Source organism: Pantherophis guttatus, chromosome 2 (assembly GCF_059756535.1).
Source record: "Pantherophis guttatus breed Tessera chromosome 2, ASM5975653v1, whole genome shotgun sequence".
NCBI classification, from domain to species: domain Eukaryota; kingdom Metazoa; phylum Chordata; class Lepidosauria; order Squamata; family Colubridae; genus Pantherophis; species Pantherophis guttatus.
This window is the reverse complement of record NC_142064.1, coordinates 227,863,512-227,888,693: the sequence shown is the minus strand read 5'-3', so window position 1 is coordinate 227,888,693 and position 25,182 is coordinate 227,863,512. Positions and strand designations below refer to the sequence as shown.

The following is a 25,182-nucleotide window of genomic DNA, read 5'->3' as shown; positions in this document are numbered from 1 at the left end:
CTTGATAAAAAATGTCCACAAAAGAGACCTAAAACAAGATGGATCAACAACATCAGCAAGTATTTTGGGCCTAATTGGCAAGAGAAAGCTCAGGACCGTATAGATTGAAAACCTGTGGAAGAGGCCTTCATCCTACAGCAGATAGACAATTGCTATGATGCTGATGCTGATGATTTTCTTGTAGGTTTTGACAAGCTTTACTGATCAGACTTAATCCATTTCTGAAACAAATCAGAAGGCAGTAAAGGCAGGTAGTCTACTATGTTGAAAGAGCTTCTTCCCAATTGAATTACCATCTCAATATTATTCATTAGCTGAAGATTCAGGCCACCATAAAACACAGTTCCTCAGGCATGACTTATTTAAATTATTAAGTCTAACTTTAAACTTCAGACATTTCCTCGCAAATCATTCAAAGTTATTGTTGTGTCATACTTTTGCAACCTATCAGTTTACAGAATGTAAAAGACTTGTCAGTTATTTTTTTGCTGTTGTCATATGAAAATAGATGATCATATGTTTTCATATGCTTATAAGCATGACTAAGAATAAATAATAAAGAACCAATAAACTATCTTAGCACTTTTTGTTTTTATTCTTCAAAGAACATTAAGAATTAATTCCTAAATATCAAACTTCAGTCATAGCACTGAAAATCTCCACACTGAAAAATTTACAAATAATCTAGTAAAACAATATGGTTAATTTAGATATAGCCAGTTATCTGTAAGGAAACCAGTTACTTTTCTGTAAGAAGGAAGAAAGAAAAGTAAATCTGTCTGAACAATTGTACATTTTTATGTGCAATCTTATGAGCCCTGATAAACCATAAAATACATATTCTGATAAATGTCTTAAAGGTTTTAAGCAAACCATTGTTTATATTATATTTTACTATGGCATTTAATTATTAAGAAATGGAAATGAAAAAGAATTGTTTGGGAGTAAATGACAGAAAAATACATATTTCTTTTGACTTCTTAAAATCTGAAGAATCATTATTAAATGTCAGCATTCATTGAGTTTTTGACAATGTGTATTAAGTAGAAAATGGAGCTTCAATTAGTCACAATAACTTTGCTATTTGTGATCTCTTATGAAATTTAATTTAATTTTCCCATGAACCTGAATAAGAAAAAAGTTGTCATTGTCTACCATATGGTGTCAGGAAGCATGTATTAAATAGTAAACATTCTCTCAAACATTTCAGTAGGACTAACCTATTATTATGGTTTAAATTTTTCAAAATCAGAATGTATATACAGACAGATAACATATACATATACATGGGTACAGAGGAAGTTCATTAGCCGTGATACCAAAACACCACAAAATGCAAGAGGTAGCAACACTGGCCACTCTGCACGTCCTCTACTGATGGGCTTGGCCTACAGCTGCCAAGAAGTGAAGCATATTTCATGCTGCCTGAGGTTCACTCTCTTTTCTTGTATACACTTTGTCACAGTTAGTAATTCTATTAGTGATTAATTTGTCTTCAGGCAAAAGTCAAAACACTGGGACCCCTGAACCACGTGGCCTGTCTAGGGAGTTCTGAGACAGTGTCTCTAGGCGTTGCCCGTCTTATGTTGTTTAATGGCTGTTTGTTTAACCAGGAAATGAACTCTGGGAATGACGACAGTGTCCAGAGACAGCTTTCTGGGAAAGGAGAGATGTAGGTGGTATAGTCTCTTCAACTATCACGGTCCTAATGCTGAACCTGCCACTTAATTTTAGTAATCGTTGCCACATACTCTATAGCCCCATAGCAAATATTTTGCATTCTTCCTTCACAGATTCATTTGGTGGTAGCAAGAGAGAGTTAACATAATCAGGATGCAGGATATTTTTTCCTCACACCTAAGTCACAAATACTCTCTAATACATGAAACAAGCAAATATGGGTAGTCCTTGGCTTACAACAGTTTATTTAATGACCGTTCAAAGCACTGAAAAAAGTGACTTATGACTGTTTTTCACACTTACAATTTTGCAACATCCCCATGGTCATGTAATCAAGATTCAGACGCTTGGCAACTGATTCATATTTATGATGGGTACAATGTTCCCGTATGACGTGATCCCCTTTTGTGACCTTCTGACAAACAAAGTCAATGGAGAAGCCAGATTCACTTAACAACTATGTTATTAATTTAACAACTTCAGTGATTCCCTTAACAATTATGGGAAGAAAGATAATAAAATGGGGCTAAATTCACTTAAGAACTGCCTTGCTCAGTAACAGAACTTTTGGGCTCCATTGTGGTCATAATTCGATAATGATGTAAAAAAGATGCGGAGACTCTAGAAAGAGTGCAGAGAAGAGCAACAAAGATGATTAGGGGACTGGAGGCTAAAACATATGAAGAACGGTTGCAGGAACTGGGTATGTCTAGTTTAATGAAGAGAAGGACTAGGGGAGACATGATAGCAGTGTTCCAATATCTCAGAGGCTGCCACAAAGAAGAGGAAGTCAAGCTATTATCCAAAGCACCCGAGGGGTAGGACAAGAAGCAATAGATGAAAACTAATCAAGGAGAGAAGCAACTTAGAACTAAGGAGAAATTTCCTGAGATTTAGAACAATTAATCAGTGGAACAACTTGCCACCAGAAGTTGTGACTGCTCCAACACTCGAAGTTTTTAAGAAGGTGTTGGATAACCATTTGTCTGAAGTGGTGTAGCCTTTCCTGTCTAAGCAGGAGGTTGGACTAGAAGACCTCCAAGGTCCCTTCCAACTCTATTATTCTATTCTATTCTATTCTATTCTATTCTATTCTATTCTATTCTATTCTATTCACTACCTATAAAATAATTTCAAAATGTGATACATTGCAACAATTACATTGAAAAATGTAAACATATAATAAAAAAACCCCTCAAATAATAGTCTAGAGGCCTTTAATTTATTGAACATCAGTTCTCAATATTAGAAAAGATACTTTGTCAAAATACTGGACAAATACTGGACACTTTATTGGAGAAAAGATGTATTGGAGGAAACAAAGACTATTTTAAAAAAAACCAATTTCATCCACATGCATATCACAATTACAATCCACAGGAAATGCCATAACAACAATGGTTACCAAATTAGTCAAGAACTGAGATAAAGTGTTGTATATGTTCTTATCAGTTTAGCATTTTAGTTATAAAATAACCTCTCTAAACTCATGCCCCCAAAATAGAAAGCCAGCATTCACAATATTGCAGTCCAACTGCCCATTTAGATACCTGACAGGCTTTAGCACCTGTACTCACTTGGTTCCCCTCTTCAGAGAGAAAAAGTTTTGTTCTTTTAAAAGACAAGAAAGAATTGCTGTGCCTGCCACAAAGGGTTGGAACTTCGGACACATAGTTGCCATTGTCTTATTGACTTTTTTGACCTCCCTTGCCGCTGCCAATAGCTGGAATTACCTTCTGAGGCTTGGTGAGCTCCAAGAATAATATTCAGACTGTTTTTTTTAAAAAAATAAACAATAAAGCTATTACTTATTGTTATATTGTTATTTATTTGAATTTATAAGCCTCCCAGCGCCAATGGACTCTGGGCAGCATAAAGCTATGTTAAATGTCGTTTGTATAAGAGATAATAGAGACACAAATATAGACATAAAATTTGATTTGATTATTCTTTGTCTCTTAGGAGATTGTTCTATCTATGAACCGTGGTGGCACAGTGGTTAGAATGCAGTACTGCAGGCTACTTCTGCTGCCTGCCTACTGCAGTTCGATTCTCACTGGCTCAAGTGATTCTCACTGGCTTCCATCCTTCTGAGGTCAGTAAAATGAGGACCCAGATTGTTGTTGGGGGCAATATGCTGACTCTGTAAACCGCTTAGAGAGAGGGCTGTAAAGGCCTGTGAAGCGGTATATAAGTCTAAGTGCTATTGCTGTTGCTATCTGCCAAGCAACAGGGTCTAAGAAAGTCTGTTATCTGTTATCTATGGACATCAATATGCAAAGAAAAAGGATGGAGCTACACAGTCAAGATGCCATATTGATTCCTTGATACATACAGTACATGGATACTTCCTGAAAACTGATTGGTGCTGGGATTCGGTTGTAACTTGCATTAGGGACTTTTTTTTTTTTATTTTGATTTATATGCCGCCCTTCTCCGAAGACTCAGGGAGGCTTACAATGTGCTCAGCAATAGCCTTCATCCTTTTGTATATTTATACAAAGTCAGCTTATTGCCCCCACAAACTGGGTCCTCATTTCACCTACCTTAGAAAGGATGGAAGGCTGAGTCAACCTTGAGCCTTGGCGAGATTCGAACCCTGCAGTAATTGCAGGCAGCTGGTCTTAATAACCAGCTTAATAACAGGGTGCCTTAAACCCCTGTACTACCAAGGCTCTTTTTAGGTTATGATAATGAACGCCTGTGACATTAACATGAGAATCTTACTAAGAATCTGAGTTGCACATATTAGCTTGAAGTTATTGTTCCAGGAACAATATATTGTTGCTGAATTCTACAGAAAAGAATTAATATCTTTAAAGTCTTCTGGCTCTGATATAGTAAATGAGTAACACCAACCATAAACTTCTTGCTTGGAGAAGAGTGAAGTGGTTGCTTCAGGTAGCTGAATTAATGTCATGAAAAGGCAGCAAACTGTTGGTGATTTAAAGTTTTATTGTTGTAGTTTTACTGCCAGGAAACAATTTTCTGCCCCAGGTGCCCTAGGTGCTAGGATCCTGATCTGGAATGGAGCATTTGCTAATCTGACCCAAGCAGCAAAACCCCTGCTTGGCAGGGGAAGGATACTGTAAAATCCCCATTCCCTCCCCAATCCAAGGGAAGGTTACTGCAAAATCTCCATTTCCTCCCGATCAGCTGGGACTCAGGAGGCAGAGAATAGATGGGGACGGAACCAGTCAGAATTTTTACTACCGGTTCTCTGAACTACTCAAAATTTCCACTACCGGTTCTCCAGAACTGGTCAGAACCTGCTGAAATCCACCTTTAATCAACTCTCTGACTGGATGTGGCCTAATATAAATACACAGGTAGTCCTCGACTTACGACCACAATTGAGCCCAAAATTTATGTTACCAAGCGAGACACTTCTTAAATGAGTTTTGCCCCATTTCATGATCTTTCTTGCAGCAGTTGTTAAGTGAATCATTGCAGTTGGTAAATGAACTTGGTTTACCCATTCATTTTGCTTGTCAAAAGGTCGCAAAAGGTGATCATGTGATCCCGGCACACTGCAACTGCCATAAATGTGAGTCAGTTGCCAACTGTCTGAATTTTGATGACGTGACCATGGAGATGTTGCAATGGTCATAAGTATGAAAAATGGTCGTAAGTCACTTTTTTCAGTGATGTAACTTTGAACTTTGAGTCACTAAATGAACTGTTGTAAATCAAGGATTACCTATAATGCTGGCCCTGGAAAACCCATGGTGAGCAAACAGATGAGGGTTGAGTAACTGCTTATACTATAAGTATCCTTGACGTATGACCATAATGGAGCCTATCAATTATGGTCATAAATCATGAGTGTCATAAAATGGCTCATCAAATGACTGACTTAATTTTACAAACTTTTTTTTTGGTAGTGAACACAGTGGTTGCTAAGTGATTGTTATGGGCAAACCCTATAGTCATTAAATAAAGCCATTTTTGGTTGTTGGGCATTTTTCAGTTTCAAAACTAAGCCTTCCGTCTCTAAAATCAGTAAATCTTTATATATTTTATTAACATCAATCTGCCCTGCAAAGAAAGCAGCGATATTGATTGGATTTACTTTCATTTGCACTTCTTTAGTGCTGACTCCAATATTTATTTATTTAGTTGTTCAATTGATATGGCTGCCCATTTCCAACGAGTCTGTACAAGGCAAGAGATAAGCAACGTAATCATAAAGGAAGGTCAGAGAGAATTAATCTGCTTCTCAAAATTACTGCATTCTGTATTGTTCGTTTTGCCATAGTATTGTTCCTATTTAAAACATATATTGCTAACAAACTGCCAAAGAAATTCCTAAGGCGTATGAGCAATATTTTCCCAAGTTAAAATTGAATTCTGGAAATTCTGTCTCTTTTCCCCATCTTGGAGGAATAGGCCACATCATTTGCTGGGGTGGGAGGATCTTATTAATTACACAAAACCTCTGTTGGAGGGGGAAAAAAAGTTTCTAATTTTGTCTCTTCCTTAGAAGGACATTCACTCCAGCAAAAATATAGCATATGTTTAAAGTCTTAAAAAAAAAAAAGATTGTGTACTTGCTTCATTATATGAAGGTCAAAGGTTTGCAAAACAGAATGATTAATGGAGCCTGGAAACCAATCCCACCCAATTGAAAGATAAGGAACAGTAAAGACAATTTGACAAGCTGCAAAAGTGAGGCTGTTGTTGCTTGGTTCTTTGCAAAATCTTTGTGGCCTAGCCTGCTATTTCCTTTATTTGCAGACAGGCCTGTTCTGCATTCCGTGATTATTCACCACCCCGTCCCCCCGTCCCCCATGCCACAGCTTTCTGGCACCTCACCGGGGTGGAGTGGAGCAATGTCTCACTCCCAATGATAACTCAGATATCAAGTAGTATAGTATCTATGCATGTTAAACCACTTCTATACCAAAGTCTTCTCATTTCCTGAAATATAGGGTGGTGTCCCACCCCCACCCCCAAAGAAAAAAGTAACATTGGAGGGATTCTGGAATATGGAATACTTCTCTCAGGTTTTATTTTTTAAATATTTGGCGCATGGTCATTTCATTGTAAAGCGCTTCCAGGTTTAAAGTCAGCCAAAGAAATAAGGTGTCAGTAGTGTCCCGTGGTAGAGACTTTGGCAATTCTGGGTCAATTGAAGATTTCAAGATCTTACGATGAAGTCCATGTTCCATTTATATAGAGAGGAAATGGTTTTCAGAATGCTGGACTAGCATATAGCTTAGATTGGATTGGTTTTTGTTTGAATTTAAAAGACAAGTCTTCAGTGCAAAAGGTGAATCAATCAGTTGAATATTAATATGTATTATTTACTCCTCGACTTACGACCACAATTGAGTCCAAATTTTTTGTTGCTAAGGGAGACAGTCGTTAAGTGAATTTTGCCTCATTTTACAACCTTTCTTGCCACAATTTTTTAAGTGAATCACCGCAGTTGTTAAGTTAGTAACACGGTTGTTAAGTGAATCTGGCTTCCCCATGACTTTGTTGGTCAGAAGATTACAACCGGTGATTATGTGACCCTGGGACACTGCAATTGTCATAAATATGAGTCAGTTGCCAAGTATCTGAATTTTGTTCATGTGACCATGGGGATGCCGAGAGAGTCACAAGTGTGAAAAATTGCCATAAGTCACTTTTTCTATGCAGTAGTAAGTTCAAATGGTCACTAAACAAACAATTGTAAATTGAAGACTATCTGTATTTAATTAGTATACACAAATGACAGGCAAATTAGCAATAGCAATAGCAATAGCACTTAGACTTATATACCGCTTCACAGTGCTTTTACAGCCCTCTCTAGGTAGTTTACAGAGTCAGCATATTGCCCCCAACAATCCTCATTTTACCAACCTCGGAAGGATGGAAGTCAACCTTGAGCCAGTGAGATTTGAACTGCCAAACTTCAACAGTCAACAGAAGTAGCCTGCAGTACTGCACTCTAACCACTGCGCCACCTCGGCTCAAAATTATCTCAATAGCTATCTTTTCATGTCCAAGAAATTTAAATAGGATATGATTTAGGGCAGATGTGTCAAACTGGTGGCCCACGGGCAGGCCACGCCCACCCCAACTCCGTGAAGGGAAAAATGTCACAAAACATGACATGACGGCAACGTGACGCCACAAGTTTGACACCCATGATTTAGAGTATACATCATTTAACACATGTGTAATAAACCATAACATTATACGATATTTAAGAATTAATATGGATTATATTTGAAAATTCAACATAGATATGGGGAGGTGAGGTAAGATATTTGTCTAAATAACCTATCATTGCTAATAGAAGGTGCGGGGACAGTTGTCATACCTACGGTATATTGCAATTTTCAAGGTTTGAGAATCAAACAGACTGCATTTCTTTGGCAGCCTGCAGGTTATTGTTGCATTTTTGATCTTACAGTCTGTAAGACCTATAATTACACTTTTTCATATTCTCAAAAGGAACATATTACAGAAGACAGGTTATATTTTTCAGTATCTCAGAAATTGCTGGAAGTTCTACTCGGTTATTTTATGACACAACGTCCTTTTGTGAAGTCTTTTTTTTAATAAAATCACTACACAGTAAGATTTAAATAACTTGCGATCAGAGTTAACTTAACTTCATCGAAAACAACTCTCATGCCTAGAAAAACCTCTATGTAAATATTTTCAGAGTTCATCACATAGTACCTATAAATGATTGCAAGCATTCATACTTAGGAGAATCTTGGGCAGGGGATTGGACTATCCAAGGTCCTATGATTCTATGTTCTAGTAACTAATTTTTTTATTCACTTGAGACTGAGAAATTCATAACATTTCCTAGCCAACCCAAATACATACGTTATATGGGGGCAATATGCTTAGAGAGGGCTGTAAAGAACTATGAAGCGGTATATAAATCTAAGTGATATTGCTACTGCTAGTAGCTGCATTTCTGATTCCCTAGCAGACTTCATTCCTAGAACCTATTGCATTGGGTCCCTCATAATCTAAGGATGTCTCAGTTCATGTTTTGTATGCAGAGACCCATATTTCAATCCACTCCATCCCCAGTTTTGTCCTGTTGTTTTATTTTGCAAATGATGGGAAATCATTTTGCTGAATAGAGTAAAGCGCTAATCAATATGGCTAGATCCAGGGCAGGTAATTTCCAGTACCTGGTCATTGGGAAAGCTTAGTCCAAAATGTTCAAATGGCACAACACTCTAAATTTATACTGAATGCTTCTGATGAATATCCTATCCCTAAATAATATTCCTCAAATTAATGCTTTCCTTGTGAATCTCAGAATCTTTGGGACTGCAGCAACTTTTGCTAAAAAGTGTAATGGAACAATTTTCATTGTTTTACAATTATATTTACTGGTTATATCTTATCTTTATAGAGTCTAAATAGAATGTAAAGTTCAGTGCAACTTCCAAAATCCAAATTGATTTCACTGAATCCTTCAATTTGGAAAGAAATTTCTTCCAGTTATAGATGATAGTTGTAGTATGGTAGAACATGTAAGAATTACAAACTCTAATATTTTTCTTTCCTTATTTTTTATTTTAACATCAATGGAGCTCCCTTTAAAGAATAATTAAGCTAAGTAGATATACAAAAGAGAATGCTGCTTCTTATTCCACAAGTCACATTAATTTTTGCACTAACACTAGGCAGTAATTAAGAATAATTAATGTTACCTTTTTACTTATTTCTGCATCTAGAGTAAGTGGCAAACAGGATTCTCCCTAATGTATAAAATTATAATTTCAGTATTTATATTATAATATTTAAGTATCTGTAACCTGAATTTATAAACATTAACACTGTTGTTTGTATCACATTAATCCAGTTTAGTGTTTATTGCAAAAACTTATTACATGTTCACATGTCATGCTTGTTTATTCACAGGTTCTGTCTCTTTTCATACAAAAGAGACATAATTGGTTGCAAAGGTATAGGCAAATGAATGAACTCTTGCTTTCAGAGAATACTCCATAATGTGATATAGTATGGAGTAAGGACTGTTAATTTCTTTCAACCATCCACAAAATTTGTCGTAAAAGCTAGAGTCTTCATATATCCTGTTTCTATACTGGGAAATCTGAAAATCAAACATGTCTGCTTCAACATGGAGCCTTGGGTAAAAAAAAATTATGGTCTTTAGAGAATCAAGGCCCAATTCTAGATTTGCATCTAACCAAATTATATCAAAGGTGCTTTTTCAAGAGGCAGCTGGACTTTCTGGTTTTTCTCTGAAGATGTTTTGCTTCTCATTCAGGAAGCTTCTTCAGAGGACAACCATGACCTGGATGACTGAGAATCTCCATAGACATTTAACCAAATTGTTAGCAGAGGTGAAATTTTCTTGCAACCAAGAAGGAACAGGCCTGGCTCAAAGGGGAAAAAAAGGGATGTTTTTGTTTTGTGTTTTTCTTTTGAATTGTGGCATAGAAAACCTTAAGGGGAAAACACACAATTTCAGGGAATATGCTTATGTAGTACATATGGTACTCTTACTGTTTTCAGAAGTAGCATCAATCACTATCATCAAAGCTGTGATTGGAGGCTTTAAGGGAGTGAGAACCAATCCCTGCCATAAGTATCTTGCAGTCACTGAAAGAAGCTATAGTAACATGAGCATCCAGGACCTTCCAACTTCTGAATAAGCTGTGCAGAACCATATGGCACAAACAGGCAACTTATTTCATTACTATCTGAGTGAGCCGCTCTGAAGATTGGTAGCCTTAAGGAAGCCACATGGCGCCTCGAGAATGGCCTGACATTATGTGGCACATTTAAGCAAGGAGAAAGAGCAACAAATATTTTGGACAGATGATGGTTAAGGGAGAAAGAATCAACTTCTCAATTAATAGTTTCCTTCTCCACAACTGAAATCTTACTGCGGCAACAGAGTTTCTATTGGTTCAGCCATTATATGTATATCAAACCACAGATAATAAAAATATGGCTAAAGAAAGCCATCTGTATTGTTACCACTTCAAGAAAGAAATGCAGAGTGTTAGCTATACAACTATATGTTGTGACTATGATTGCTTACAAATGTTCCAAGCCACATGACAAATATATCTAAATGTTTTAGCAGTGAAGGGAATAAAGAACTAACAGCAAGCTATCAAGCAGCAACAGAGATCTGACACACAGCACCATACAATAAGACAGGCTGATGAATAGAGGATAATATAGTGATTTTGCCTACTAAATTGGGTTTTTTATGCCCTTGAAGATGTACCCACAGGAGATTGCTGATTTGCGATATTCCATCTGTGTTTGCTTCCTTGAAAATATGTATGAATGCTAAGTAAAATACTGTATGTAAAATATCCTCCTTACCTACAGTTGTAATTTAATGAAGATTTAAGGAAAAAGGAATGTCTTCTTTCGCTGTCTGTCATGTGCTATTTTCTTCCAGTATGCAGTTCTGTCGTCATGAAAGTCAAGGTCACCTCCACGGTGAGCAGCCAAACAAATATATACATGAGACACACATGTGAAGGCTGGTCCCAGTATGCCTTAAGGTAAACTAGAGGTGAAATTTTAGCTAAGTGAAGGGCACATCACTCTCTGAGGAGCATCGTAGAGGTTTAAAAATATTTAGCTGGGAGTTCTCTAACCCAGTGCCATATGCCAGAATTTTTAATGCCGTGTTAGCCTCTGAATTATCAATAAAATAAAATGAAAAAGGAGAAATCAATGTGACTTCTGGTGAGGGAAACAACCTGAAAGTAAATGTTCTTTTCTAATATTGTATCCTCCTCCTCCTCCTCCTCCTCCAAGCTGCCAGTTAAATAACATTAAGCTGCCAGTTAAATAACATTAGTGGGGAGTACTTCTTTCTTCGACTGGACAATATTGCAATAACATAAAATTTGAAGTAACTCACATTATGCCCACAAGTTTTGAGAGTTTGCCCTCCATTTATATTCTGAAATATTCTCCCTCTACTTTTATATGACTTTTGTAATAAATGCAGTTTCTCTGTGCTTCCAAATAGTATGTGTGCTTCAAGTAGCAGTGTTGGGTAAGTGTAGTTAAAGCTCTTTGGCCATATTTACTGGGCTGTCCTTTGACTTAAGACAGAAGGAAGCGATTTACAGGCAAGAAATCCACATTTTCTTTTTTAAAAAAACTATTTTCCATTACCCTGTTTCCCCCAAAATAAGACATCCCCTGATAATTTCATTTCATTCATTTCATTTTCATTTTATTAGATTTCTATACCGCCCTACTCCCGAAGGACTCAGGGTGGTGCACAGCCAAACAATAAAAACACATACAATACAAAATTTAAAAAATAGAATAAAATCAAATTAAATAATTTTGGCCCTGACAAATTTAAAACCCCAAACTTTTAAAACCAATTTAAAATTGAATATATAAAATACTAAAAGATATTTAAAATTTTAAAAATATTTTATAAAAGAGGGGGAAAATTAGGCCAAGCCGGCCTGGTGAAATAGTAAGGTCTTTAAGGCACGGTGGAAGGTGCGCAGATCCGGGATCCTCCGTATCTCTGGGGGGAGCTCATTCCAGATAGTAGGTGCCCCCACAGAGAAGGCTCTCCCCCTGGGGGCCGCCAGTCGGCATTGTTTGGCTGACGGCACCCGGAGGAGCCCCTCTCTATGGGAGCGTACCGGCCGGTGGGAGGCTATTGGTGGTAGTAGGTGGTCCCGCAAGTACCCGGGTCCTAAGCCATGGAGCGCTTTAAAGGTGGTAACCAGAACCTTGAAGCGCACCCGGAAGACCACCGGGAGCCAGTGCAGCTCGCGCAGGAGGGGTGTTACATGGGAACGCCATGTCGCTCCCATTACCACCCGCGCGGCCGCACTCTGCGCCAGTTGGAGCCTCCGGGTGCTCCTCAAGGGGAGCCCCATGTAGAGAGCGTTGCAATAGTAATAAGATAGATAATAGATAATAAGATAGATAATAAGCCCAATCGAGCTTTTGAGCGCATGGCAATAAGGCCAAGTGCTTATTTCAGGGTTTAAAAAAATATAAGACAGTGTCTTATTTTCGGGGAAACACGGTATATATTTATACAACAACTTAGCTGTGAAAGATAAACTTCATTTTTAAATGTGTGCTCCTTCCCAGATGCAGAAATGTGCATATAATAGTTAGATTTTGGTTTTAAGGAATCTGAACAGCAACAGAAGTAGAGAAGATACTAAAATTGCTAATAGTACATTCAGTTGACGGAGGAACTGGATTAATTGGACTCTGCTGCAAACTGCCTTACTTACACAAATCCACTTGTGTTCCTTAATAGCTTGGAATGGAGTTACCCATTTTTTAAAATGAACTTAACAGCAGCATTCTTAGTAAGAAATGGTTCATTTAATGCTAAAGCATATGTGACTTTTCAGAACAACACTATCTACTGTTGTCTGACATTTGATTGGGTTGTAAATACCACAGATGCTATGTTGCTCTTATTAATGTATGTCCCAGAGCAACAAATCTACTCGCACAGGTTCCAGAATCCTGCTAAGATTTTCATGAAACAGAAACTCACAAGATAGATATGAAATGTAATTGTTTGGCTAAGGATGGTTAGGTTTAGGAGAAGAGTTGATAGGAAAAAAAGAAGTCATGCTTGTTATGACACTATCTAAGGAACTCATAAGGCCTCTTTAAATATTTGAGGAACAATCCAGCAACCTGATACTTATATATTCAGTTAGGACAGAATTTCCGCATAATGAAAACCTACTATAATATTCAGCATAATGAAAACCAAACATTTTTAGCAAATAATCATTTCTTGCTTACAGTATAAATTAGTCAGTTTGGTGGAATATTTGTGCACCAGATTAAAAACTGGGAGATTCTGAATTTTAGTCCCACCTAAATCCCATTCAATTTGATTACTTGGGGCCAGTCACCCTCTCTCAGCCCTAGGAAGGAGCCAATGGCAAATCATTTACAAAATTTTGCCAAGAAAACTGCAGGGATTGGTCCATGCAGTTGTCAAAACTCAATGCTGCCTTGAGAGTATAAAAAAATATCAATGCACTTAAAAAAAAAACCACACATTTTCTGATTAAACTGAAAATATTTTCTACTAGTTGCTGCTCCCATTCCTGTATTCAGGCTCACTTTTATCTAGTAGATGTACATGAACAACCAACAATTAAACCAAAAAATCAACAAATTACACTTGTTACTAGACCAGCACAAAGCTATTTTCAGATTAGCTCATTTCCAAATTCTTGGTACTATTTTCAGCAGTTAAATTTATTGTGTCTGCCAATTCTTCTTAATAATAGGACGCCAACATCTGCTTACAATGACTATATGTAATTGTAAGGTTTTTCTCTGCAAGAAAATGATAGAGCTGATTTGTGTTTCATCAGTAAATATTGCTTTTTAAATAAACAGAGTTAGGTTCCCATAAAAACTACAACTTTATTTTCTATGAATGTTTTAAAATAAATCATCCTAATATAGACCAGTTTTGGCTAGTGCTACATAGTCGTTAAATGATTTCAGTAATATCAGGCCTGACATTTAATTCTGGTTTGAACAAAGCAGTTAAAAGACGAAAAGCGGTAGATGGGGGTTCATTTCAGAAACTCAGAAGAAATGGAATTGGGAGAAAATCTAGTAAATATCCTAACAAATTTCCCAGGATCTACAAAATGTATTCCAAAAGAAAAGTGTATTTTTTACCTTGTGGATGATATTGGAATCTCCTTGATTACTGTCTTCATCTTCTGAACTTTTCTGTTCCTCATCAGATGTGACATCTTCAAGAGGAATTATAGAGATGGGGCACACCTTGTAAGGCTCTGTATAAGCACTGTGAAAAGAAGAAAAAAACATTATCTTATGAATACCCACTGGACAAAAAGCATAGGAATGAAACTTCACCCTTATTATTAGATGAAGATTTTCTGATACTCTAGAACCGTGATGGTGAACCTATGGCACGGGTGCCAGAGGTGGCACGCAGGGCCCTCTCTGTGGCATGTGAGCCGTCACCCCAGTTCAGCTCTGCTGCACATGTGTGAGCAGCTCCCACCGGCCAGCTGGTCTTCGGGTCACTGCCTTGCATGTGCGGGGGTGGGACATGGGATGAGATGTGTGCATGCGCAGGGGGCCAGGTGCATGTGGGGATGCACATGCGCAGGGGGTGGGCATGTGTGGAGGGCTGCGCGTGCATGCATGGGGATGGGGCACATGTGGGGACTGTGCATGCATGTGCAGGGTGGGGCATATGTGGGATGTGTGCGCATATGCAGGGGTGGGGCGCATGCAGGGGGCTGCATGTGCATTGCATTTGGGGGTTTGGGTACACGTGCATGCATTTGTGCACATATGCGCGTGCTTTGGGCTCTCAGTCAGGAAAAGGTTAGCCATCACTGCTCTAGAATCTGTTAATTCTTATGAAGTTCCTTTTGGAGTTGTTAAGAAGTCAAATGGGATAGGGAGGAGGCAGCAAATAGTAAAGAGAAAGCAGAAATATTTCTAATGTGCCTGAACATCACAAATCTTTGCTTAAAGCTAAACGTTTGTGATTTCACAATACTCACAAACTACTTTTAACAGTAGTAATTTTTGTAGATTCTTCCCCAAACTGGTGCTCAGCTTATGTGTTGAACTGTAGTTTATAGTATATAAACCTATTAATCATATTAGCCAAACCTGTCTTCCTCTAGGTAGAAAGAGCTGAAGTTTTTAAGCATATTAATGATTAACGAACTGCCCCCAGAAATACGTAAGATCTCCGACCTCCGGGTGTTTCATTGTGCACTCAAGACCCAAGAGCCTTGGTACTACAGTGGTTTAAAGCACCCTGTTATTAACACAGCTGCCTGCAATTTACTGCTGGTTCGAATCTCTCCAAGGCTCAAGGTTGACTCAGCCTTCCATCCTTTCTAAGGTAGGTTAAATGAGGACCCAGTTTGTGGGGGCAATAAGCTGATTTTGTATAAATATACAAAAGTATGAAGGCTATTGCTTAACACACTGTAAGCCGCTCTGAGTCTCCGGAGAAGGGCGGCATATAAATCAAATTAAAAAAAAAAAAAAGACCCTGTTGTTCCGCCAGGCTGGTCTATCAACATAACAATTTTAAATTGGGTTTTAAATTTCTGGAGTTTTAAATCGAGCTGAATTTATTTAATAATTTTAAACTATTTTAACTGATGTTGTCTTGTGTTTTAATAGGCTGTACACCGCCCTGAGTCCTTCGGGAGAAGGGCGGTATAGAAATAAAATTATTCTTATTCTTATTCTTAACACCACTACAACCTCAAACCATAAGGCAGTAAGAGTTAAGTAGCATAGGGGGCCAATGAAGAGACAATAAATTTATTAGCTAACCAAGGAATTAGTGCTACAGAATCTTGGAAAACTTAGTCAAAATGGGACTGAAATCACATGAGCACATTCTACATCCCACGATCATCTTAGAAGAAATAGTGCCTGCAGGTATTGAATATTAATGAGAGGTCCAAAAGAACTAGCAGGGATTCACTCTTGCTCATCCAAATCTGTTTTAATCCCTACAATGGAACCCATTTTTAAAGCAACTGAAGAACCATTTCATCCAAGAAAAATGTATTTATCTATAATATTTATATGGCTGCCCATTTAAAATATTAAACTCTGGTGGCTCACAACGAAAGATAAAACAATGTATACAAGTAGTAGAAACTTTGAAAACAATAAACTTTGGCACCGCAATCAAACTTCCCCAATACAGCCCACAACACTCCAACTTCACACTTTCCCACTGCTGGAGGGAAAAGTCAGCTCTTAATGTTTTCTAGAAGGTTAAGAGGGTAGAGGCCTGCTGGATCTCAAAGAACTCCATAGGGTAGGGGCTGTAACAGAAAAGACACAAGAAAATATTCCATGGTTCTTTCTAAGATCTTGTTCAGAAAAGGTCATTGGACATTGGGCAATGAATGTCCAAAGTGGTAGGGCCAATCATAAGGGACATTAAGTAAAACCAATGATGTTTATATTAATGCACAGCTGCCCTTATATATATTTCTTATGCATGCAAACAGAAGGATATACAGGTATTTCAATAGAATCAAAATGATGGAGTAATCCCAGTCTCACTCCTTTTTACTTGTACATGAAGCACATTAAAAAGGGGCGGAGCTTCAATTGCTCAGTTCCACCTGCATTCTTGATACTATTGACACTTCCTTCCATAGAAACTCCTACCTACAAATAATTTTTCCTGCCACTATAACAAAGTACGTAAGAACAGCCTTGGCCCATAGTTTGCATTTGTTTCTCAAATTAGCTAAACAAATAACAAATAGCCCTAAGGATGCCTTCAAGCAAGATATAGACTCTCCAGCCATTCTTCCCCTACAATTAGTAATCAGAGGCATTCTGCTTGGAACAGCTTATATTCTGCTATATATTTAACGTCATCAACCAACAGCACCTGCCTATGTCAGGTCCCTGGGAAGGACTCAATAGGTGGATAAAAATGCCAAATATAGTCTAAACATCTGGGTGACTGGGTGACCAACCATAACGTGCCAGTAGTGAAGAATTGGTGGGAACATATAGTTGAAAGAACAGTCAGACATTCCCAAGTTAAAATATGTTGGATGTACACAAAATGCACAAAATGGTCATTGCCAATTACAAAGGATTACACTATTTCAATCTGCACGTATATTACACTGACATATTATAGGTTCTTAGAAAGAGCTTGATGCATATGAAGGCCATCACCAACTAAAGAACTGGCAGCTGTGATTTCACATTTTTGTGTATATAACAATAACTTTATAAACCAAGTGGAATATCTTATCCTAATATTAAGGCTTCCATGTCAACTCTTGGAACTTCAGTTCTGACTGTGTATATTTGTCCAGGCTTTTTGATATCCCCCAAACTCCATTCAGCATTATCTAAAGTATCTTTAAAAATTAGGGAATGCCTAATATGGTCTTTCATATTTTACTATGTTCAAGAACATTCTGGAGACAAATTTATGAACGTGTCAAAATGGACCAAAAATTTCCAAAAAATGTAGCATATTTACCATCCAAAATGGTTGACTTAATTTCTTAAAGTCCTTAATTTCTTATTCTTTTTGCATGTAAAAAAGCTGGGATAGAAAAGCACCCAGCTAATTTTTTTAATTTGATTCAAAGCAGGCCCTAGTCTACTGAAATCATACAATACCTCAGACAGTAGCTCATAACAATTGTTAATAATATCTGGTGTACATGATGAGGCTGTAATGGCTTTAAAATGAACAGCAACTGCTCAGGGAAGAAACTCGTGGCACATTTTCCCAGCAAGCATATAAGACAACTATGTAAATGCAATGCTATTATGATTCCCTGAAGCATTGCAGAAGGCAACTCATCACCTTTATGGGTCTTCCCCCATTCCACCCACTCCCTTATTAGATACTTCCAGTCCATAATTCACCAAATAACTTTAGGATGAAGAATAGTCAAACTCTTGTCTCAATGACTTGGTTTAACTATTTATGCTATCTTTCAACAAAAAGGAAATCTTCCATTGTTTCTCAAAGACCCAACAATCTGATCACTAATTAACCCAAAATGCTGCTGAAGTTATGAAGTATCAGAGATAAAGTTACAAAGAATAGCTCTGTGACTATATATTTGTGAGATTTTTGTCTGTTTCTATCCATGTATACCCAGCGTTTTTGAAGCCACTTAGATACTATTCATTTTCCTTATAATCTTCAAGTTTTGTCCTTCCTAATTTAATTATAGTACTTTTTATGACAATAATATCAGATTAAATACAGAGCAATTCCAATAGAAATATCAGACTTTAAATCAGGGTCTGCTTCAACCTGATCAAGACAATACTAGCATTACTGATCTCAATCATTAAATAGTTTGTACTGGTAAAAGGAAGCTTCCAGTAGTATTAGAAAATGTATGAGAAATTTTGGACTAATTTTCCCCAACCTGAGCACCATCCTGATGAGCATATATGTAGACTTCAACTCCCAGAATTCACTAGCCAGCAAGTTAATTGCTCATTATTCTTAGGGATTAAGTCCACATTGGATAAACTTTACACCAAAAGTTACAGTGCAAACTATTTGCCATGCCATCTCAAAAATAGTTGTACTTCACCTTGAAACTGAAACATGTCTACATTAAAGGCCTCTAAAGAGATTTTACATCACATTGCAATCCAATGCACTTTATATAGAATCAGATTTTTGAACTTGAAAGATAAAATGGGTGTCCTGTTTATTCTATTCTGACATGGCAATCGAATATCATACAAGAAAAATAATCCAAAGTCTGAACTGACCCACTGCTACCTTGTTTAGAATTCTCATTAAAGCCTTTTGAGATCACCTATGATGACGTCCGTGTCAGTGGGTGGAACCTCCCACTGGTTTTACTACCAGTTCTTGTGAACCGGTCCGAACCGGGGCCAACCCACCACTGCTCTATATATACGATCAAAAATGTAGAGAACTCTGCCAAGCTTCTTGAGGAAGCTCTTCAGGTCCAGTGAATTAGGTGACATAGAAATCATTCTAATAGGGAAAGCAGGACAAAGCTTACAGCCATTTATTGGGAATGTTCTAGTTCTGGAGTCTAGCTCAACTCCTAAGCAAGAGTATATATTCCTCCATCTATTTCACTTTTCTGTGAAACACATAATTTTCTGTCTCTGACTATCCTTCTCTTTTTGCCACATATGTCATATTACAGCTCCTTCCACTCTTTCCCCCAATATACAGATGTTTATGAACTCATATATTATATACGCATCTATTTCTGGGCCACTTGTACAGTTTAAAAAGTATAATTTGAGTAAGTTCATAATAAAATAAAATGAAATGCAAATTGAAAGAATTTCTTCCCCACTGTTAAGTATGCTGTCAGGGCATTCTTCTCAAACCACAGAGGAGAATATAATGGGAAGAAATTGATAAAATTAAGAAAACATTGTCAGCTATAGTGCTGACTATAAGAGGAAACTACATTTTTAGCCAAATAACTTTGCAAAGTGAGTTAATTTACAGGTGGATAAATACAGAGTATGTTTTGTTTTTGTTTTTTTGCATATTGACAGAATTTAGCATGATCTAATTTCATATACACACGATGTAAAAAATGGTAGTCTTTTCTTTAAAAATTACAGTTTTCTACCTATAGTTTGAAGTAGTACAATCCTAGATGTAAAGTTCTATTTCATCTATTCTGTTCTTCATTCAGACTGATTTTTTTTCTCTTGAGAAGGGTCTCTTTGCTTAACACAGCTGATGTTATTTATTGTCCCTCCTTAAAAACACAATACAAGTGCTAGAAGTATCTTCTGGTGATACAAGGCAGTGGGTAACAAAGAAAAATTATGCTAAAGTATCACCTCGTTCACAAAGAAACTTAAAAATACATTCAGTCGTTGTAGTCTCAAAATCCCTGCTGATATCTTAATGAGCTCTAGTGGGACAGAAACGACCAACATCACCATATAGCTTTAATGATGATTAATTATATTTCGGTTCCAGAATGTCTGTCTGGAAGAAGCATCATGGCTGTGTATGGTGAAGTCTAGAAAAATGTTATTTTATTGTTCCTTCCTCAATTATCCTGGGAGTTGAAGTTCAAATAATATATGTGAAGGGCTATCTTTGTTGTTTCATAATTTTTATTAAAAGTTTTTATTGCCATAGTAAAAGCAAATACAAATCAAGCTAAGAGAAATAGAAATAGAAAGAATAAAAGTGCAAAGAAGGAAAAAGAAGGTAAAAGGTAAAGAAAAATTAACAGAAATATAATTTAATTAATTTAATTTAATTAAATGTAATTAATTAAATTTATATGCCACCCCTCTCCGAAGACTCAGGGAGGCTCACAATACATTTAAAAAATCATTATAAAAGACATTGAAAAATTAAAAACATTAAAAACATTAAAAACTCATTCACACCATTCATGGCTGGATCTTGCCAGATCATAAGAGCGAGATCAACGGCCCCAGGCCTGCCGGAAAAGCCAGGTCTTCACCGCTTTTTGGAAGGCCAATAGGGTGGGGATGGTCCGGACCTCAGGAGGTAACTGGTTCCAGAAAGCTGGGGCAGCCACAGAGAAGGCCCTCCACCGCGGGCCCGCCAGCCGGCATTGTTTAGCTGACGGGACCTGGAGGAGACCAACTCTGTGGCATCTTACTGGTCACTGGGAGCTCTGCGGCAGAAGGCGGTCTCAAAGATAACCTGGCCCTGTAGGGCTTTAAAGGTAGGGCTTTAAACCAACACCTTGAATTGTGACCGGAGGCCAATAGGGAGCCAGTGCAGCTCGGGGAGAATTGGTGTAATGTGGGTATATCTAGGTGCACCAGCAACAACTCACGCGGCTATGTTCTGGACCAACTGTAGTCTCCGAACACTTTTCAAGGGTAGCCCCAAGTAGAGCCTGTTGCAATAATCTAACCGTGAGGTGACAAGGGCATGAGTGACTATGAGGAGAGCCTCCTAATCCAAGTAGGGTCGCAATTGGTGCACCAGGCGAACCTGTGCAAAGGTCCCCTAGCCACAGCAGTCAGATGTTGCTCTAATCTTAGCTGTGAGTCTAGGAGGACACCCAAATTGTGAGCCTGTTCTGAGGGGGACAATTTCTCCCCCCCCAGAACCAAGGATGGACAATCGACATAGTCTTTAGGAGGCAGTACCCATAGCCACTCGGTCTTGTCTGGGTTAAGTCTGAGCCTGTTGATTCCCATCCAGACCCTCACAGCCTCCAGGCACCAGCACATCACATCGACCGCATCACTGAATTGACGCGGGGTAGAGATATACAGCTGGGTATCATCCGCATATTGCTGATATCTCACCCCATGTCGTTGGATGATCTCACCCAGCGGCTTCATGTAGATGTTAAATAGGAGAGGAGAGAGGACCGAGCCCTGAGGCACCCCACAAATGAGGGGCCTAGGGGTCAACCTCTGTCCTCCTACTAACACCGACTATGACCGACCAGAGAGATAGGAGGAGAACCACCGTAACACGGTGCCTCCCACTCCCAGCTCCCTTAGTCGTCCCAGAAGGATACCATGGTCAATGGTATTGAAAGCCGCTGAGAGGTCAAGTAGCACCAAGATGGAGGAATGACCCCCATCTCAGGCTCACCAGAGATCATCCATCAGTGTGACCAAAGCAGTTTCTGTGCTGTAGCCAGGCCTGAAGCCAGACTGAAAAGGGTCTAGATAATCCGTTTCCTCCAATGACCGTGGGAGCTGAAGTGCCACCACTTTCTCTACAACCTTTCCCACAAAGGGTAGGTTGGAGACTGGACAAAAGTTCTTTAATTTAATTCTGGATCCAGGGAAGGCTGGATAAAAGATTTTATATACTGTATGTTTAAAATGAAATGCAAATTGAAAGAATTTCTTCCCCACCAGGAATGTTAAGTATGCTGGCAGGGCATTCTTCTCAAGATATTTGTAACTTTAGACTTTTGAAATTTGTTTACGCTTAAACAAATTTGAAAAGTCTTCACCCCTTCTAAAGTTACAAATATCTCTTCTTCTCATAACCCATCCCTTATCTACTGTATATGTAAATCCTTAAATCATCAGCTTTTCGATCCTGATTTCAGCAAGAAGTCCATAAAGAGTTACCAGAGATTTACAGAAACCTGACTTGTTTTGACCTTCCTCAAACAAACTAACATTTTATATTCCTTCCTTTTACTTCTAACAATCCTGATCTTTAATTCATTCAGACTTTGTTGTAGGATTTAGTCTTGCTTCAGTTTTTTTCTTTTTCCCACCCAAGGGGTTCTTTGAGGCTTTAGCACATCTCCTTTGTAAATCCAATAAAAAAAATCATTATAATTTTTTATCATTTGCAATTCCACTTTTATTTTCAAAGCTTCAATTAACTTCTTTTATATATTCAGTAGAAAGTCCTTATCAAGTTCATTCTCTTGGCTTCTCATGTCAGGGTTCCAAGTAACACCCCCAATGAAAGAAGACTCCGAGGCGTGAGTTTCCTCAAAGTCCCATTTTATCAGAGATGTCATTTTGCACATCTGGGAAAACACAAATCTGAAAGTTTCCAGGTTTTCCCCACCCAAAGGAAAGTCCAAGCCCCTGCCCAGCACCCACAAGTGTATCACATGGTCCAATCAAAACACCATCCCAACTGGAGATGACTCCCAGCCACTCCCCTTCAGGTGCAGGGCAAAATGGCCTTGACTCTCTGAGAAAAAAATGTTATTATGACTACATATCACCCATGCTCCATACAATCCCCCCTCCCAGTTTCCCACAGTAGTAATTGTGGCAGGCCTGAAGGCTTAATGCAAAAGATGGCTTCCAGGCCTGACATCTCATTTGCATTTTCACTTTAGTTGCCTTCTTTGTCTGGTAATCCACACATTTTTTGTTATCCAGTATTTCTGACCTTACTATTTCTGAAAAAAATAAAATTTGTTTCACATCTATTTATTCCTTCACTGGCATATTTTGGACATTTCTAACCATGGAAGCAAACATCTAATTTCTGGCTCCACTCTTTGAGAATTTCCTTAAATATTTCAAATGTTATAGCGTTTTATTCCATTTTTAAATCCCTGTACTAATTGAAAATGAAAGACAAGTTTACACTTTTTCCCTCCCTTTTCTGCATGGAATCTTTAGTCCTCTTTAGTGTCCAGTTTCTGAAATCATAAAGTCTTGTTATGATTTAAGATAGATAAAACAATTTGGTTCCCATGAACATCTATTTAAGTTATTTAATTATTTCCAAAATCTTAAAGTAAAAGTATCAGTACTTTAAATTTGTCTGAATTCTTAAGTTGTTTACAATTTTCTTAGGTCAAAATCTTAATTGACTTTTTGCTATTTATTTCATATTCTTTAAGTTGTTAAACTTATGACCATTTTTTATTTTGTCCAAGAAGGAAGGTAAACTCACTAGATCACTTTTCATACTTGTCATTTTGAACATCTCTAGTAGCCTTAGAGTAATTAAACAAGCATTTTCCGAAAGTGATTAGGAGTGAGGCTAGCAAACTCCAGTCCACTTGACAGTTCTTTGAGCTTTGCGCCAGTCATTGTCTTTACTGTTTCAGAGATGTGTTTAGTTCACCATGCCTCTCCCAGAAGTCCCACAAGGGCTTCCAAGTTGGAGCAGGTTGCCCTACAGTAACAAAGTAGCCATTTAGAGTTTCCAGAACAAATGCTCTGTATTTTTTAAAAAATGTATTTAAAACATTTACATTCCCACCCTTTTCCAATCATGCTCTAAACTGAGGCTGTCAAACTCACGGCCCATGGACCACGTCACACACTGGCCACACCCACATCCAGTTTAGCGAAGGGGGGAAAAAGTTGTCATACATCACATGACACCTTCGTGACAATGCAAGTTTGACACCCCTGCGTCCAAACTAAGAGACGTAGTGGTGCAGTGGTTAGAATGCAGTATTACATGCTAACTCTTCCAACAGTCAGAGTTTGATCCTGACTGGCTCAAGGTCGACTCAGTCTTCCATCCTTCCAAGATCAGTAAAATCCAGATTCTTGTGGGCAACATGCTGACATTTGTAAACTGACCAGAGACTGCTGTAAAACACTATTGAGTGGTATATAAGTGCTATTGCTATTGCTAACCAGCTTTGAAACAAAATATTATATCTGTTGTTTTATGTATCTTTTACTGCATTGCCATTTGCAGGAAATAGCAACTCTGATTTCCTGTTTGTTTGCAAAGGCATTAACAGCTTGAGGAAGAATGATTTTTGGAGAGAATATAGAGAAGGAGGGAAAGGATTTCTTTGTGCATTCTTTATAGAACATGTAGATCAACTCTTGCATTGAATGAAGCAGGCTGGTGACAATTCTAGGTTTCCTCCTACGGGAGAACTATGTTTGTCTATGATGGCAAAAATTCAGGAGGAATCTGGTACTACCTTTCCTGCCTGAGAAATATCTCAGGGGCTGCCACAAAGAAAAGGGAGTCAAACTATTCTCCAAAGCACCTGAGGGTAGAGCAAGAAGCAATGGGTGGAAACTAATCAAGGAGAGAAGCAATTTAGAACTAAGGAGAAATTTCCTGACAGTTAGAACAATTAATCAGTGGAACAACTTGCCTCCAGAAGTTGTGGATGCTCCAACATGGAAGTTTTTAAGAAGAGGTTGGATAACCATTTGTCTGAAGTGGTGTAGGGTTTCCTGCCTAAGCAGGGGGTTGGACTAGAAGACCTCCAAGGTCCCTTCCAATTGTTATTCTATTCTATTCTATTCTATTCTATTCTATTCTATTCTATTCTTGTTATTAAAAGGCATTAGTTCATGAAGCTAGTAATAGTTAGTTAACTATTATTAGTTTCATGAACTAATGCCTTTAGGCAGAAAAAGTGGTACCAGATACCTGAGATTTAACCTTGCTCAAAGGCTGACAATGGAAGCACTTTATCCAGAGATTAATTCTAGAACGACTAATAATATGAGCGGTACTGTGTATCTAAGCCAATTTCCCTTATTGTTTTGTTGGCTTTGTTTACTTTCACGACT

The 25,182-nt window shown here is 38.0% G+C and overlaps 1 protein-coding gene across 8 annotated transcripts in view; it reads right to left on the bottom strand.

The window, feature by feature from the left end:
• FGD5 (FYVE, RhoGEF and PH domain containing 5) overlaps nt 1–25,182 on the bottom strand; it is a 157,071-nt gene that overhangs the window by 71,536 nt on the left and 60,353 nt on the right. For all 8 annotated transcript variants that reach the window (XM_060688292.2, XM_060688294.2, XM_060688289.2 and 5 more), the window contains exon 3: nt 14,350–14,479. In XM_060688292.2, coding sequence (XP_060544275.2) covers nt 14,350–14,479 — 130 coding nt within the window. The remainder of the gene's footprint in view (nt 1–14,349; nt 14,480–25,182) is intronic.